At 40.4% G+C, this 16,324-nt stretch overlaps 4 protein-coding genes across 7 annotated transcripts; 3 read left to right on the forward strand and 1 right to left on the reverse strand.

The window, feature by feature from the left end:
• Nucleotides 1-50: 50 nt before the first annotated feature.
• sdr42e1 (short chain dehydrogenase/reductase family 42E, member 1) lies at nucleotides 51-2,588 on the reverse strand. The gene is made up of 3 exons (XM_018666922.2): nucleotides 2,439-2,588; nucleotides 1,922-1,997; nucleotides 51-1,629 (listed from the first exon to the last, which is right to left on the reverse strand). Exons 2-3 carry the CDS (start codon nucleotides 1,981-1,983, stop codon nucleotides 528-530), a joined length of 1,164 nt encoding a protein of 387 aa, XP_018522438.1. The 5' UTR covers nucleotides 1,984-1,997; nucleotides 2,439-2,588; the 3' UTR covers nucleotides 51-527.
• Nucleotides 2,589-3,491: 903 nt separating this feature from the next.
• Nucleotides 3,492-13,003, forward strand: LOC108876876 (arylamine N-acetyltransferase, pineal gland isozyme NAT-10). 4 transcript variants are annotated; one of them, XM_051076818.1, is made up of 3 exons: nucleotides 3,492-3,620; nucleotides 8,049-8,560; nucleotides 12,335-12,988. In XM_051076818.1, exons 2-3 carry the CDS (start codon nucleotides 8,054-8,056, stop codon nucleotides 12,626-12,628), a joined length of 801 nt encoding a protein of 266 aa, XP_050932775.1. In that variant the 5' UTR covers nucleotides 3,492-3,620; nucleotides 8,049-8,053; the 3' UTR covers nucleotides 12,629-12,988. The 4 variants fall into 4 exon arrangements, with proteins under 4 accessions (XP_050932775.1, XP_050932773.1, XP_050932776.1 ...); XM_051076816.1 differs by lacking the exon at nucleotides 12,335-12,988 and having other exon boundaries at nucleotides 8,049-9,773; XM_051076819.1 differs by lacking the exons at nucleotides 3,492-3,620; nucleotides 12,335-12,988 and adding an exon at nucleotides 7,587-7,735 and having other exon boundaries at nucleotides 8,049-9,773.
• Nucleotides 4,118-7,653, forward strand: LOC108877018 (arylamine N-acetyltransferase, pineal gland isozyme NAT-10). The gene is made up of 2 exons (XM_051076811.1): nucleotides 4,118-4,960; nucleotides 7,512-7,653. Exons 1-2 carry the CDS (start codon nucleotides 4,118-4,120, stop codon nucleotides 7,512-7,514), a joined length of 846 nt encoding a protein of 281 aa, XP_050932768.1. The 3' UTR covers nucleotides 7,515-7,653.
• Nucleotides 13,004-13,353: 350 nt separating the features above from the next.
• Nucleotides 13,354-16,285, forward strand: cnep1r1 (CTD nuclear envelope phosphatase 1 regulatory subunit 1). Its single transcript, XM_018666968.2, has 6 exons — nucleotides 13,354-13,468; nucleotides 14,045-14,116; nucleotides 14,323-14,396; nucleotides 15,497-15,606; nucleotides 15,796-15,850; nucleotides 15,936-16,285. Exons 1-6 carry the CDS (start codon nucleotides 13,444-13,446, stop codon nucleotides 15,975-15,977), a joined length of 378 nt encoding a protein of 125 aa, XP_018522484.1. The 5' UTR covers nucleotides 13,354-13,443; the 3' UTR covers nucleotides 15,978-16,285.
• Nucleotides 16,286-16,324: the final 39 nt, after the last annotated feature.

Here is a 16,324-nt window from a genome sequence, read left to right on the forward strand (position 1 = left end):
GATCACAACATATCCAGAACTTACCGACTTTAAAAATCAAACAAACCACATTTGACTTGTGAGGTTTTATTCATTAGAGTTTTTAGCACTTTTCTTGTAACACAGTTCCACAAAAAGCATTAAAACACTGGCATGTCTTAAGTAATTATCAGTCTTTGCCCCCAGAGATTTTTTTTCTCACATCCTAACTGTTGTGGAAAGAAGAGGTAGAACTTGACAGTTTCTGAAAGTGACGACTGTAGAATGGTGAATTAAGAACTTCAGGTACAGAGGTTAGACAATAATTTTCACATGTGATGGGTGTCACAGTACCACTAGGGAAGGTCCTCAAACAAACGTGTTGATTCTGAGGAGCCTTTTGCTTTCATTGACTTGGTCTTAGCTGTTTTTATATCTGAAACACCTGTCAGTAATGAGCATTGCGAAATAACATGTACATGTAAACAATACATGTAAACAACCCATTTATGGACCAGTCTTGATACAGCGTGTTTTCGAAAATGTGAGAATGATATTTTTGTTGAGCTTTATCTACTGCCAACGACTGGAAGAAACGAGAGAACCACGGCAACAAAGGCAGCAACAAACAGGATGTCTAGTAGTAATCGACCGAGGAAGGAGCTGCCAGATTTTTTCCCATGACCTCTGCATCTGAACCATTGTACAACCTCATCAAGGTTGTGCTCATGAGGTTCATAACCGAGCTCTGCTTTTGCTTTCGCCATGCTGAAGTAATGCGTCACACCGGTTTTGTACACCTCTGTACGTGTCAGCAGCGGCTGGAAGTTATAGAAAGGGCCGATGAGGTGGTGAATCATTTCTGTGAGAAAGGCGAAAAAGTAAATGAGAGAGATGGGAAGACGTAGTTTGGGGAAGGGGTAGCCCAAGCCCTCTACCAGAGGTCTGAAGAATTCAAAATTATTGACAGGCCTGCCGTCCGAGATGAAGTAGGCCTGGCCAGCAGAGCGGTGCTGCTTCTCTACGGTCAGCGCCTCTGCAGCCAGCTCGTGTGCTGACACCAGGTTGTCCACATGGACAAACTCCACCAGGCTGCTGGGTTCACCATAAACAAACCTGAAGATCCCCTTCTCTATGTAGCCCACTATCCTGGGTAGGTGCCTCTGCTCTCCAGGCCCATAGATTCCTGCCGGACGAAGCGCACAGGTCCTCAGCACCCTGGAGCTGTCCTTCAGTGCTGTGCCGTTGGCTTTTAGCACAGCCATTTCAGCCAGGGACTTTGTTCTGGAGTAGTGGTCAGGGTGAAGATGGAGAGGTAGATAAGGGAGGTTTTCATCACCGTTCTCTATCACTTGGCCTCCGAACACCACGTTGAAGGTGCTGGTGTAAACCAGCCTGGACACTCCATGCTCGACACAGGCCTTCAGGACGTTCTGCGTGCCCTGGACATTCACCGCCTCAATCAGCTCATGGTTCAGCTGCTCCCTGCCAGACATGCCATAGGAGGCAATGTGGAACACGCAATCCACGCCGGTTATGGCCCTCTCAACTTGCACATAGTCACGTATATCACCCTGCACAAACACAATGTCCTCTGGTGCTTCTTGGATCGGAGGGACTGTGTCAAACAGAATTACTTTGGCTCCTTTTTTGTGCAGGGAGTACGCCAGGCTGCAGGTGCAAACAAAATATTAAATATGAATTACAATCTCCATGACACTTAATACAAGTCCTCCATTTTAACTAATGGAAGCTGTAAATCTATGACAATACTTTCAAATCTCCCACAGCTCTGTTGCAGTTGTAGTTTCAATCTGACTGAGATAACTGGTGCGATTACGCCACCTTGCTGTGCTAAAGCAACGTGACAGCACCACAGAGCTGAAATAATTAGTGTTACTGGCTGAAAGCATGATTATTATAATAATTTTTTTTTAGTAATAAACAACAAAATTGCTCTTACCGATAGCCAAAATAGCCACATCCCCCTGTTATCAAAAACGTGTCAGTACGTGCATTTTCCATGGCAGGAGGTGAATCTGTGAGTTTATGAAAGCAGTGATTATTATTATTAAGAAAGCTAAATTACAAGTTGGAAACCAGTCTCATAAATGTGAAAACTCTACAGACACAAACAAACAAACAAAAAAAATGATATTACGTCGTTACCTAACCTACAGTCTGCATGCTAGGTCACTAACCATGTATCTAAGTTATTACACGTTTACATGGAATTAGCTGAATGCATTAACACTATTTCTTAGTGGACAGTGCACCACATATATCTCAGTGTTATTATTCCAGTCTACCTAGCTCACAGGCCACCACACTTCTACTTTCCCGACAGGTTTATTCAGCACGCCATGCCTCAAACTATACAGCAAAGTAGTGTGTTACGACATGCGCAGACAGTAGTAAAGATAAATGCACAGCCTGTACTCGAAACTATTTTAGACCACGTATTCACTTTCGATACTAACCTCAACATAAGCCGGGTAGAAAATGAGTTAACTAGCTGTTGAGTATCTCTCATTCAAAACTCTTATACAATGCTGGCGAGAGAGCGCCCACCGGTGTGCACTTCCTTGGTCGGTGCTGTACGTGCTTTTTGTTACGTAATTTACGCAAAAAGCGTCGATACCGCTCTGCAATTGGATGCGTCTGAAAAAGGTCCAGCTGCGTCTAGTGAGCGTACAAAGAGGCAGAATACTACAGGAAGTAAGGCCACATTACCGTCACAATGAAATGTGATTGAAACTGAAAATCACCCCAGTGTATATAACCAGTTGGTTGTCGATATAGTATCATGGTTGACTATTTACAAGTGTAGAATTTCAAATAAACACGTGGTTTTGTGGTCATCACTTTGAAATAGTTATTGCATGCATTTTAATTTCTCTAATGCATGTGTGAGAGAAATGTGATAATTTTACTTTGAAAGTCATAATCAGAAGTTATAATTATAAAAACGCTAACTTGATAAAGCACTGTTACCACTCCAGTATTTCCGGTATGCTTCTCGGGTCTTCAGAATAGAAGCGGAGATCCTTTTTTTTTTTTTTTTTTTTTTTTTTTTTTAAAGTAGTAACGTGGCACTCGTGCTAACAATTTAACGAAAACGCATAAGAATAACTTTTTTCTTCAAAAAATTAAACCAGCACATCAAATCCTCACGTGTGATTGACCTGTTCATTCACTGCACCTCAGTGAAAATATTAATATTGAATTATTTACTTATATGGAGAAAATATCCATAAATTCCACTTCTCTACCTTATAACTGGTGTTAGAAAAAAATAACGAAAATACTATCACGTGCGTCATTTTTTAAAACTATTATGTCCAGTAGTGTCTGAATTAAAGACACTGTACAACTCATCCTTGGCTGCTCATGCATAAATTATACATGTACTCAAAATATTCAACAAACTAAACCGACTCTGCGAGCATTACAGATCGACAATGTCTGTTGCTTTACTTTTGAGTTCAGAATGAAAATTATTCAAAATGTGTGTGTAAATGTTAACGCTCCCTCTAGCGGCGATACTCGAGCCCTAACAACTGCAAGTCACTATTTACCTCGAGGACGGCGACGTAATGTTTTACCATCACAGTTAAACTTCAACAACAGCACAGAGCTACAGGTTACGTCACAGTCTGAAGGTAAGAGGTCGTTAGGGTTATTTAACACAGGATCAATACATTAAGGGGGCTGTAAACTGCTGGGCGAAATGCTGCAACGCTAACGACCGGGCGGGCGGGCTGGCATGGCTCTTGGGCTTTACTTTCAGTTTTCATTAAGTATAATAAATGCGATCCCGTTAACCAGGGTTTACAACTTGTTTACAGAGACGCAGCTTAGTGTTGGTTTAAGAAAATAGGGGATAAAGTTCCATGGGTAATTCTGGCTACATCTTGCAGCTCTTGAAAAAACAGGTCGCACTTCCTTGACTTTTTTTTTTCCTCGCCCGAGTAACGTTAGACACTGTTTTCACACATTTCGCAATCGAAGAAAGCTGAGATGACTTTGCGAGATAAAGTGCAATTTGTAACCGGTGGATTGATCCCTAAAATCTATAGGCAGCCTTACCCATTAATACTTGAAGGTTCAATAAATGGTTTTACTAAAATGACAAACCCTTTACTACTTTATAGGCGAGATGAATTTGGAGGAGTACTTCAAAAGAATTGGTTTCCATGGCTCATATGAGAAACTGGATCTTGAAACACTGAAGCTGATCCACAAACAGCACATCATGTCCATTCCTTTTGAAAACCTCAGTATTCACTGTGGTGAGAGGATCGTCATGGACCTGGAGGTAATTTTCAATAAGATAGTGAGGAGTGGACGTGGAGGCTGGTGCCTTGAGAACAACTTTCTGTTTGGCTGGGTGCTGAGAGAGATGGGCTACAACACTACGACTTTGGGCTCCAAAGTTTTTAACAGTATCCTCAATGTTTTTGGTCCTCTTGAATCTCATCTCATCAACAAGGTTGTCATTGATGGAAAAGCTTACATAGCAGATGTAAGCTTTGGGGTGTCCTCCCAAGTGCGGGAGCCCCTGGAGCTCATCTCTGGAAAGGACCAACCTCAGGCAGCGGGGGTCTTTCGTCTCATAGAAAACGAAGACATCTGGGTGCTGGAGAAAACTGGTAGAAAGCCAGAGGTTGTCAATCCAGAGTTTGCCAAATCAAGTCTGGTAAACAGGAAGGAAACAAAGCAGATCTACTGCTTCACCCTGGTGCCTCGAGAGGCTGATCATTTCTTTGATAAAAGCCACACACTTCAGACAGATCCCAGTTCACTGTTCACTAATAAGTCTATCTGCTCTTTGCAAACACCCACAGGATTCAGAGCCCTGATTGGCTGGACCTACAGTGAGGTCACCTACAAACCAGAGGAAGGTGTTGATGTCTTAGATATGAGGGACATACCAGATGAGGAGATAGAGCAAATTCTGATGGAAAAATTCAATATAAAGCTGCAGAACAAGCTAAAGCCTGTAAGCAACAAAGCATGGTACACACTCTAAATTACCACAAGTAGTATTAATACTTCACTATATTGAGTTATCAAAATAAGAAATATAGTTTTGAACAGACTGCAGTAGGAATTTTATATTAATCTTCTTAGAAAACAAAAAAGGGTCTTTAGTTTCCTAGGGGGACCCTGCTGATAGAGCCCACTGCATATAACAGAGAGCTGTTTTGGATTGAGTAAGAGCAAAGTATCCAGAGTGAATTGAAAGAGCAGATTTGCCTTTCTAAGTAAAAGTTTTACTAACCAGGGAAACATTATTTTAAGTCTGAGTTAATCTACAGCAAAAAGTAGTGTTGTTTGCCATCATTATGTAACCTGCTCATGCTAATGCAATGTGCTAAGCTTCAACTTTGTTGTCAAATCAATGTCAACCCTGTATGTTCTTGTCTTAGTCTCATCTGTATTCTATGTACTCACTCATATAGCAACATCATTGTGCTTATGTTTTAAGCTCATAACCTTTTGTATTCTTTTCTTCTGAAATATGACTGGATTTGTAAGAAGGCTGGAGGTGGAAATTGAGTTTCATGACAAGAGTAAGGAGGTGTCCTGTATAAAGAAATCCAAAAATTAAAAGGCCAGTGACTTACATACACACACTGATTTGTGTATTGGGCATTTAGTCCATTCTTCCTGATCAAGATCAAGAGGAGAAGGCATCCACCTCCCCCTGACTGAAACTGTCATCCTCTTCTTGACCCTTCTTATCGGCTAGTGTTGAAGTGACCTCGATTATGTTGTGTTTAATACATTTGAAGACCCTGTGTGGGCCACTGCCAGGGGAGTCCTATTAAAACTATTTAAACTCATTCTACCATTTCATATTATTTTGTGTGTAGAGGTAGTTTACAGTGTGTACCACTGTGCCCACCTTGTCTCCATATTGGTCTACAGTGTTTTTCTCTGGGGGAGAATGTATATTCTAGTCTATGACAACAGTCAGCAGTGTAAAGGCAGACTAAACACACCCATGCATCAAAGGTCAGCAGAGCTTGGGTAACTCGACTGACTAAGAGAGACATAGTAGGAACTATAGTGTTTTCTGGTTTGTAGAAATATCTCACATGTTAAGACCAGAGGTCAAAAAAGTAATGATGTCATGAAGGCGCATTCAGTGTACCTTTCACTTCCTTCTGCCATTTATATTTTCCCTAGGCCTATGTATTTCTATGGAAATTACTAGTCTTTGTCATTCTTTACCGGTCAACCAGATGTCCTGCCAGTCACCTGACCTCCACACCCATTAGCACAACTCTCTCATATCTCCCCTATGACACTGAGTATATTTTCTGACACTGATTTAATGAGGCGCAGATCAGGAGACATTATTATGTCGCATTTAGTGCTATTATCTTCTCCTTAATACTCTTTACAATGAGACCATTTTGGCAACAAATTACAACCAGGATATTGATTCATTGTAAAACATGGTGTAACAATGGTACACAGCAAAATCGCCAAATTTTGCTAAGTTTTGTTAAATTTTTAGTGATAACTAACATTAACAGCGGTCAGTGTTATTTATCAAAACTAACACCCCTGGAGTAAATTCCTGAAAGTTGTGTGGATGGTGTGGATTTTGGTCGTTGCAGGTATGTCCACGTGAACAGCACGGTGGTGCAGTGGTTAGCACTGTTGCCTCACAGCAAGAAAGCTCCAGTTCAATCCCCAGTTTGCTTTCCTGTGTGGAGTTTGCATGTTCTCCCTGTGCCTGTGTGGGTTCTCTCCGCGTACTTTGGCTCCCTGGGTGTGTTTAGTCCAAAGACATGCAGGTTAGGTTAATTGGTGACTCTAAATTGCCTGTACACAGCAAAACTGCCACTGTTAATTTTTCAACTCTTACAGTGTTGAAATAACTCTGGGTGAGTGTAAAAAAAAAAAAAACTTTTAAAAGTGTTAATTTAACACTGAAAATAGTGGACACATATAGACACTTTCCTGGTGATAAATGTAACACTCTGTGTTAATTTAACACTGGTGATTTTGCTGTGTACAAGTATTGAGTCATATAGTCTCTGAAGTGACTCAGTAATGTCTGTTATATGTATCTAAAGTTTACCCACAATAGCTATCATATACCACGATAAGCTACTGGTGATACCAGATCAAATAAGGCTGTAGCAGCAGAACCCTTGAAGTGAGAAAGGTTACATTCTATTGGTTATCAGTTCAACTCCTCATTTCTAAAAGGAAGATTTTTTTTTATTACTTTAAAACGTACATAGTCTCACTTTAAATGTACAGCTTCAGGTAATCTAGAGGCCACAGGCATGATAAACAACAAATATTCATTACCCTTATTTGGTTTACGCAAAGGCCCAACACAGTCAATCAAGACATGGAAAAGGTTCCTCTAGTAGTGGAGAGCAAAGAGTTACTACCAGCATAACATGACTGGGTTTATCTACCAACTGACAGACATGATAACTTTGACAGAATGAAACTATATCATGATGTAATTTTGATGATGTGTCTGTGTTTTGTGTCTGTTTCCTATATACTCCGTCTGTCAGTGAAGCAGCTGGAACAACGCCTCAAGCTCTGATTACACAAGAGGCGAAGCAAATAATCAACTAACTCAAACAGAGGCCGGCTTTACTGGCTATAGTCATATAAGCTCAGCCCCCAGGAAGAGATAGCTGAGTTGCTGCTCCTTTTTGAGGAAGCTCTGATTCCATAGAAACGGTCTGTCCTCAGAATACACGATTTTGATAGCTGGCACCGTTAACCTATAAAGGTAAGGTTGAACACTTTTTCTTCATATTTTCCTTATCAAATTCTTAAACTTTAATGTATGTATAGTTTCTGACAACTCAGTTTTTGAATACAAGCATAACATTGTACTTTAAACACCAGCTTTATTCACGTTAGATTTGTTAGAGGGAAACTTTAGGAGTTCTATTCCTGTTTAATCATTAAATCTCCTTCGATTATGAAGGAGGTGAAGTCTTTTAAGCTTTGAGACAATTGAGATGACTTTGCAAAACTGAGTGCAGCTGTGTAAAAGGTGGACTGGTGCTATAAATCATTATATATCCTGCATTTTATAGGCAAGATGAATTTGGAGGAGTACTTCAAAAGAATTGGTTTCCATGGCTCATATGAGAAACTGGATCTTGAAACACTGAAGCTGATCCACAAACAGCACATCATGTCCATTCCTTTTGAAAACCTCAGTATTCACTGTGGTGAGAGGATCGTCATGGACCTGGAGGTAATTTTCAATAAGATAGTGAGGAGTGGACGTGGAGGCTGGTGCCTTGAGAACAACTCCCTGTTTGGCTGGGTGCTGAGAGAGATGGGCTACAACACTACGACTTTGGGCTCCAAAGTTTTCAACAGCACCATCAATGACTTTGGCCCTAATGACACTCACCTGATCAACAAGGTCGTCATTGATGGAAAAGCTTACATAGCAGATGTAAGCTTTGGGGTGTCGTCCCAAGTCTGGGAGCCCCTGGAGCTCATCTCTGGAAAGGACCAACCTCAGGCAGCGGGGGTCTTTCGTCTCATAGAGAAGGGGGACTTCTGGGTCCTGGAGAAAACTGGTAGAAAGCCAGAGGTTGTCAATCCAGAGTTTGCCAAATCAAGTCTGGTAAACAGGAAGGAAACAAAGCAGATATACGGCTTCAGCCTGGTGCCTCGAGAGGCTGATCATTTCTTTGAGACGAACCACACACTTCAGACAGATCCCAGTTCACTGTTCACTAATAAGTCTATCTGCTCTTTGCAAACACCTGCAGGATTCAGAGCCCTGATTGGCTGGACCTACAGTGAGGTCACCTACAAACCAGAGGAAGGTGTTGATGTCTTCAACATGAAGGACATACCAGATGAGGAGATAGAGCAAATTCTGAGAGAAAAGTTCAATGTAAAGTTGCAGAACAAGCTAAAGCCTGCAAGCAAGAAAGAATGCTACACACTCTGAAAAATCACAGGTATTCTGTCTTTAAATTATGCTGGAGTGACAACCTGTGCTGATTTCATGACTGACCAGGTAAAGCAGCTTGTCACGGAATCATCTATTTAACATTAAGAGCTATCTTTATTGAATTATCCATCAAAGCAATGCAGTTTTGAATAGACTGCAGTCTAAATTTTTTATCCTCCAATAAAACAAAAAGGGTGTTAGACTTATTAGAGGGAGTGAATTGCAGAGGAAATCCACTACAGGTTTTACTCTTCCTTAAGTCACCAAAAGATGGGAGGTTTTGTCAGTGTTGTGCCCTGTCATTAAAGATCTATTTAATGCGGCATTGTGTCAAGGTTAGTGTGTGGCTGACTGATGGAGCCCACAGGATACATCGGAGAGCTGGTTTGGGTTATATCCAGATTACACACCAAGGAAAAATTATTTTCAGTTTAATAAAATCTACGTCAAAAAGTAATGTTGATACGTAACTTGCTTATACCAATGTGAACTGCTAAGCTTCGATTCATATGTTATCATGTTAATGTCACCCTGAATGTCCTTGACTTAGTCTCATCTGCATTCTATGTACTCACTCATATATTATTATCATCATCATTTTGTATCCTTTTCTTCTGAAATATGGCTGAGTTTGTGGTTTTGTAAGAAGACTGGAGGTGGAAATTGAGCTCCATGACGAGAGTAAGTAGGAGTACTGTATTAAAAATCTGATCCTCTGCTTGTCATTTCTTATCACAGACCAGCAAGTGTTGAAGTAATCTCGATTATGTTGTGTTTATAACTACAATCGAGGACCCTGTGTGGGCCACTGCCAGGGGAGTCCTATTAAAACTATTTAAACTCATTCTACCATTTCATATTATTTTCTGTGTGGAGGTATCTAAAATTCTTAGTTCTGGTAGTTTACATTGTTCACACAAACCACTTCCTCTTCATATGTTGCTCTGTTGCTGTTGTTGTTCTCTGTTTGGGGGAGAACATCCACTTGTCTGTGACCACAGTCAGCAGTATAAAGGCAGACTAAACACACTCGTGCATCAAAGGTCAGCAGAGTTTGGGGAGCCTGACTGACTGAAACAGTGTGGTAGTGTGAGCTATAGTGTTTTCTGGTTTGTAGAAATATCTCACATGTTAAGACCAGAGGTAAAAAAAAAATAAAATAAAAAAAATAAAAAATAATAATAATAATAATAATAATGATGATTGTAATGAAGGCACATTCAGTGTCCCTTTCACTTCCTTCTGCCATTTATATTTTCCGTAGGCCTATGTATTTCTATGGAAATTACTAGTCTTTGTCATTCTTTACCTGGTCCACCAGATGTCCTGCCAGTCACCTGACCTCCACACCCATTAGCACAACTCTCTCATATCTCCCCTATGACACTGAGTATATTTTCTGACACTGATTTAATGAGGTGCAGATCAGGACATTATTACGTTTGCATTTGGTGCTATCACCTTGGCCTATTTGTTTTTTTGTTTTTTTTTAAAATAATGATGTATAAACCTGATGGAAAAACTGTGGCCATTTTGGCAACAAATTCCAACTGCAGGATAATGGTACCTGCTGAAACATAGTGTAACAATAGCACAAGTACAGAGTCATGAAGTCTATGAACTGATTTAGTAATGCCTATTATATTGATATAAAGTTTACTAACACTAGCTATCATTAGCTGTTGTAAGCTATTTGTGGTTCCTAGAGAATCTAAGAGTGGAGCGGAAGGCAGAGCCTTCAACAGGCTCCTCTGCTGTGGAACCTTCTTCCAGGAGGCAGGCACCCTCTGTACCTTTAAAAGTAGGCTTAAAACTTTCCTCTTTGATAAAGCTTATAGTTAGGGCTGGCTCAGACCTTAACCATCCCCTAGTTATGTTGCTATGGGCCCTAGACTGTCAGGGCACTAAGCACTGAGCTCCACTCTCCCTCTCCATTTGTATGTATTCTTATCTCATAAATGCATGTTACTAATTCACCATCTCCTTTCTCCCGTAGATTTGTTCTCTCTTTCGACTCTCTCTTCTCTATTCCTGGCACTTCCCATGGAATTTGTGTTGTGTCTCTCTTTCTTTTCCTTTCCGTCTATGTCTCTCTCTCTGTCTCAACCCAACTGGTTGAAGCAGATGGCCACCCACCCTGAGTCCCGTTCTGCTTGAGGTTTCCGGATATTAAAAGAAAGTTTTTTCCTTGTCATTGTTGCCAAGTGCTGGCTCCTGGTGTGAATTGTTGAGTCTCTGTAAATAATATTATAAAGAGCACAGTCTAGACCTGCTCTATAGGAAAAATGCCCTAAGATAACTTCTGTTGCGATTTGGCTACCAACTGACAGGCATGATAACTTTGATAGAATGAAACCATATCATGTAATTTTGATGATGTGTCTGTACTGTCTGTTTCCTATATAATCTGTCTATTAGTGGCGTAGCAATCAAACTCTGATAACACGTGGCCAAGCAAATAATCAACTAAACACAGGCCGGCTTTACTGGCTGTAAACCTATAGGTTCAGACTCCAGGATCAGATAGCTGAGTTGCATAGTCTGTCCTCAGAATACACGATTACCAACCTTAGGTTAACCTTAAGGTTAAATATTTTTCATCATATTTCATATTTGTAGTGTCTTAAACTCTTTATATGTAGAGTTTCTTGCATCTGAGTTTTTGTATACAAGCATAACATTGTACTTTAAACACCAGCTTTATCCATGATAGATTTGATAGAGGGAAACTTTGTGTTCTATGATCCCTGTTTAATCATTAAATCTCCTTCAATTATGAAGGAGGTAAAGTCTTTTAAACTTTGAGACAATTGAGATGACTTTGCAAAACTGAGTGCAGCTGTGTAAAAGGTGGACTGGTGCTATAAATCATTATATATCCTGCATTTTATAGGCAAGATGAATTTGGAGGAGTACTTCAAAAGAACTGGTTTCCATGGCTCATATGAGAAACTGGATCTTGAAACACTGAAGCTGATCCACAAACAGCACATCATGTCCATTCCTTTTGAAAACCTCAGTATTCACTGTGGTGAGAGGATCGTCATGGACCTGGAGGTAATTTTCAATAAGATAGTGAGGAGTGGACGTGGAGGCTGGTGCCTTGAGAACAACTCCCTGTTTGGCTGGGTGCTGAGAGAGATGGGCTACAACACTACGACTTTGGGCTCCAAAGTTTTCAACAGCACCATCAATGACTTTGGCCCTAATGACACTCACCTGATCAACAAGGTCGTCATTGATGGAAAAGCTTACATAGCAGATGTAAGCTTTGGGGTGTCGTCCCAAGTGTGGGAGCCCCTGGAGCTCATCTCTGGAAAGGACCAACCTCAGGCAGTGGGGGTCTTTCGTCTCATAGAGAAGGGGGACTTCTGGGTCCTGGTGAAAACTGGTAGAAAGCCAGAGGTTGTCAATCCAGAGTTTGCCAAGTCAAGTCTGGTAAACAGGAAGGAAACAAAGCAGATTTACTGCTTCAGCCTGGTGCCTCGAGAGGCTGATCATTTCTTTGAGACGAACCACACACTTCAGACAGATCCCAGTTCACTGTTCACTAATAAGTCTATCTGCTCTTTGCAAACACCTGCAGGATTCAGAGCCCTGATTGGCTGGACCTACAGTGAGGTCACCTACAAACCAGAGGAAGGTGTTGATGTCTTCAACATGAAGGACATACCAGATGAGGAGATAGAGCAATTCTGAGAGAAAAGTTCAATGTAAAGTTGCAGAACAAGCTAAAGCCTGTTTACAGAAAAACATGCTACACACACTGAAAAACAACATGTATTCTGTTTTTAATTTTCATCAACAGTACTTTGAATTTTCCGTACAATGTTAATGATGCCATTTTAACTGTCTTATGAAATGTCTTGTGCTGTTTCATTCACTACCACATTTGCAGGTCCAGAGTTGGAAAGTAATCTAGTACATTTAAGTCAAGCATCCGCATACAGGGTGCTGTAAAAGAACTCTAAGGAATCATTGTCAGGTCACAACCCAGCTCCTCACTTCACTAAATGAAATGAAATTGTATAACCTCACCAAATACCATTATAATAATGTCATTCATGTGTTTTTTATATAAACGAGTTAAACAATCAAAACTGTGTCCTATTGAATGAATATATCCACATCAACAACTTAGTCTTGAACAGTCATTGCCAGTGCAAAGCCGTTTTGAAAACAGCATTAATCAACAACCATTTCCATAACCATTGTTCCATAAAGAAACAGCTGAATGCTCCCTGAGCTCATGGAGATGACCTATGTTTAGTTAATTTTACACTGGCACCATAGAAACAGCGCCATCCACTCTGGGCCGATCTCATACAGTCTATGGTCGATCTGCACCAGTTTGTGAATCCACTGGCTGGGGGCGGGACTTCAGCAATTTTTACCGCCCATTTTTTCATTTATATCCAATCACGTTAGAGCTTAGCACACAGCCAACGTGGATTGGTCCGTACGGCCTGTCCTTCCGCGGAAGCAGAGGCAGCAGGGTGCTCGGAGTAGCAGACATGAATTCCCTGGAACAGGCCGAAGGTAACCAACACAGAAAGCGACTTGAATTATATCGTTTTTAAATGTCCGCCAATTTGTTATAGCCTCGTGGCCTGTTATCACCAAAAAATCCAAATTAAACGTTTTAGGATGCTTTTACAAAGTTAGGTCCAGCGTTGAGTTAGGTGGCTATTCTGCTGTCGACACTTAGCATGTTTGCTAGCTTAACTGATAGTACACGTCCAGTTGTTCATTGTATAGTTTAGAGCCGACACATGTTTAGTAGTTAATTATGTTACTTTCTGTTGTCCGGGAGGCAGTTATACTGACAGCTAAGTTTTGCCAGTCGTCAATGTAACATAACCAGTCCTTAGGTGAAATGTTTGCAGATGTTTTGGATATTTAATAGTCGCATCACGACTTGAAGTAACCACTTAGATACGAACTGACACAAGCTGAGCTTTAAAGCTGATATTAGCAGTAAAGACACTGCATATATCACATGAAGAGGAGGAGAGATAGCATTTCACAAACTAAAAAGATGAAGTTGCAAGGGCATACAGCTTTAGTGCTTAGTCCTAGATACAGTGTGTATTAATGTGCCTGTTTTTGTTTCAGACCTGAAGGCCTTTGAGAGAAGACTGACAGAGTATGTCTCTTGTTTGCAACCTGCAACAGGCAGGTGGAGAAGTAAGTATCTGTTAGTGGTGGTTGTCAAAACCATGACAGAGTAGATGTTGTTGCTTAAATGGTGCATATATTTGCCAAGATATGTCAGTATTATATGTTACTGTTCACCTCAACCCTACATTTGACAACCATCAAACAAAAAGATTCATGACATTGGCAACATTTCATGTTGGTGCACTGGATCTTATTCTACTGTCTTGTTTCAGTGATTCTGATAGTGGTGTCTGTTTGCACGGCTACTGGGGCTTGGAACTGGTTAATAGACCCAGACACACAGAAGGTATGTAAAAGTTCAATTCAATTTTATTTATAAAGCGCAGAATCACAACAAAAGTCATCTCAAGGCGCTTTTCATATAGAACAGGTCTAGACCATACTCTTTAAAATAGGTATTTACAGAGAGAGACCCAACAGTTCCCACCATGAGCAAACACTAGGCGACAGTGGCAAGGAAAAACTTCCTTTTAAGAGGCAGAACCGGACAGTGGTTGAGTGTGGTAGTTGTGTCATTTCTTGCTCAAAAGGAAGCTCCCTCACTAACAGAATATACAGTGCATTGTGCTCTAAGTATTGGGAAATATACAGACAGCTGACAAAGGAAAAACCAATGTAATGTTTCTTCATATTGTGCTGGGCCTCCACGTGCCACTAGAACAGCTTTGGTGCAACTTGGACTTGACTGTACAAGTCTCTGAACCCTGACTGGAGGGATGTAATACCATTCATTCAAAAGAAAGGTCCGCATTTGGGGTTTTGATGGTGGTGGGGGAGACCTCTGTTTAACATGTCGATCCAAATCTCCTATAGGTTTCAAACTGGGTGATTCTTCATGCCCTATGGATGGGAGCATTGTCATCCTGTTTGTCCACTCATTTCTCATGTTTCCTTTAATTTGTCATCTGTCTGTAGCTGAGAGCAATAAACACGACAGTTGTTTTCCTAATGTGGGAATCTATAAATGATAATTCTACAGTAAACAGTTCAGAGAATTAATGTGATTAATTTTCAGAACACAGAATATAGTTTTAATTGTTGATTTTCACGTCCTTCCCACATTTAGAATGAGAAGTTTCAAGTTGGAAAAAAAAATGAGAAGTGACCCTTTTAAGACAGACAGACTCATAAACTGAGCTACACGATTAAAAACGAGTCAATTCAGGCATGACTTCCTGTGTTATTTTCATTCAGTGGTATACTTTCACTCTACCAGATTAAATAACTACTGTTGAGTGACCAAGTTTTCTCAGGCAAATCAATCATATTTTTTTAATGTTCTAATACACTTTGAGCTCTATAGCTCACTGTAAATAAGATCTGTACAAGTGAACGTTTTGTTGCTGATTCAGTGACTGATGTTGCTTTGTTCCTCTTGTCGTGCAGGTTTCATTCTTTTCATCACTGTGGAATCATCCCTTCTTCACCATCAGCTGCATCACTCTAATAGCTCTCTTCTTTGCGGGGATACACAAACGAGTTGTGGCACCGTCAATGTATCCTTTGTCTGTTTCACTTAATATGAAATAGCATGTTTTGTTAGATTCAAGACATTACACATCTTCAGCCACTGACCACAAAGTGCATTGCATGCAGGGAATGTTTGTTTGGGTGTTTGCACTTTTTGTAACTGTTTATATATATTTTTTCTTATTGGTTAATATCTTTGACCTTTGCCCCTTCAGTATCGCTGCTCGCTGTCGGACAGTTTTAGCAGAATACAACATGTCCTGTGATGACGTGAGTAATGTTGTGATGTTTCAGACAGCTTGTATTCATATACAATTGTTAAAACGTGTCCTATTTGTGTCTTTTTTTTTTATAGACGGGGAAACTTATTCTCAAACCACGACCAAACATCCAATAACCACCAGCTTGTGTGTGGCTGTTCAGACAGTGTGCCTGGCCTCAGCTGATAGCCTGAGCCATCAGAGACATCTCATTTTTGATGGAAATACATTTGGGAGACAGAAGAAATGAACTGATAGGGCCTTTTTTAACAGTGTTGGTGTCACCATTGAAGCTGCTGATCTGCTCACATAGTCTTTGATATATTTTACTCCTTCAGTGTGAGTTCAGATGTGTTTATTTCTGTTTCTGATGTTGAGCATGTATTTTATCTAAATGTTTCTATTTTTAAATTTATTTACCGAATAAATACCCCAGGTGTGAAAATGTCTCATTGCATTCTTTTGTTTATGTCTCATTACGGTT

This window comes from Lates calcarifer, linkage group LG2 (assembly GCF_001640805.2).
Source record: "Lates calcarifer isolate ASB-BC8 linkage group LG2, TLL_Latcal_v3, whole genome shotgun sequence".
Taxonomy (NCBI): Eukaryota; Metazoa; Chordata; class Actinopteri; family Centropomidae; genus Lates; species Lates calcarifer.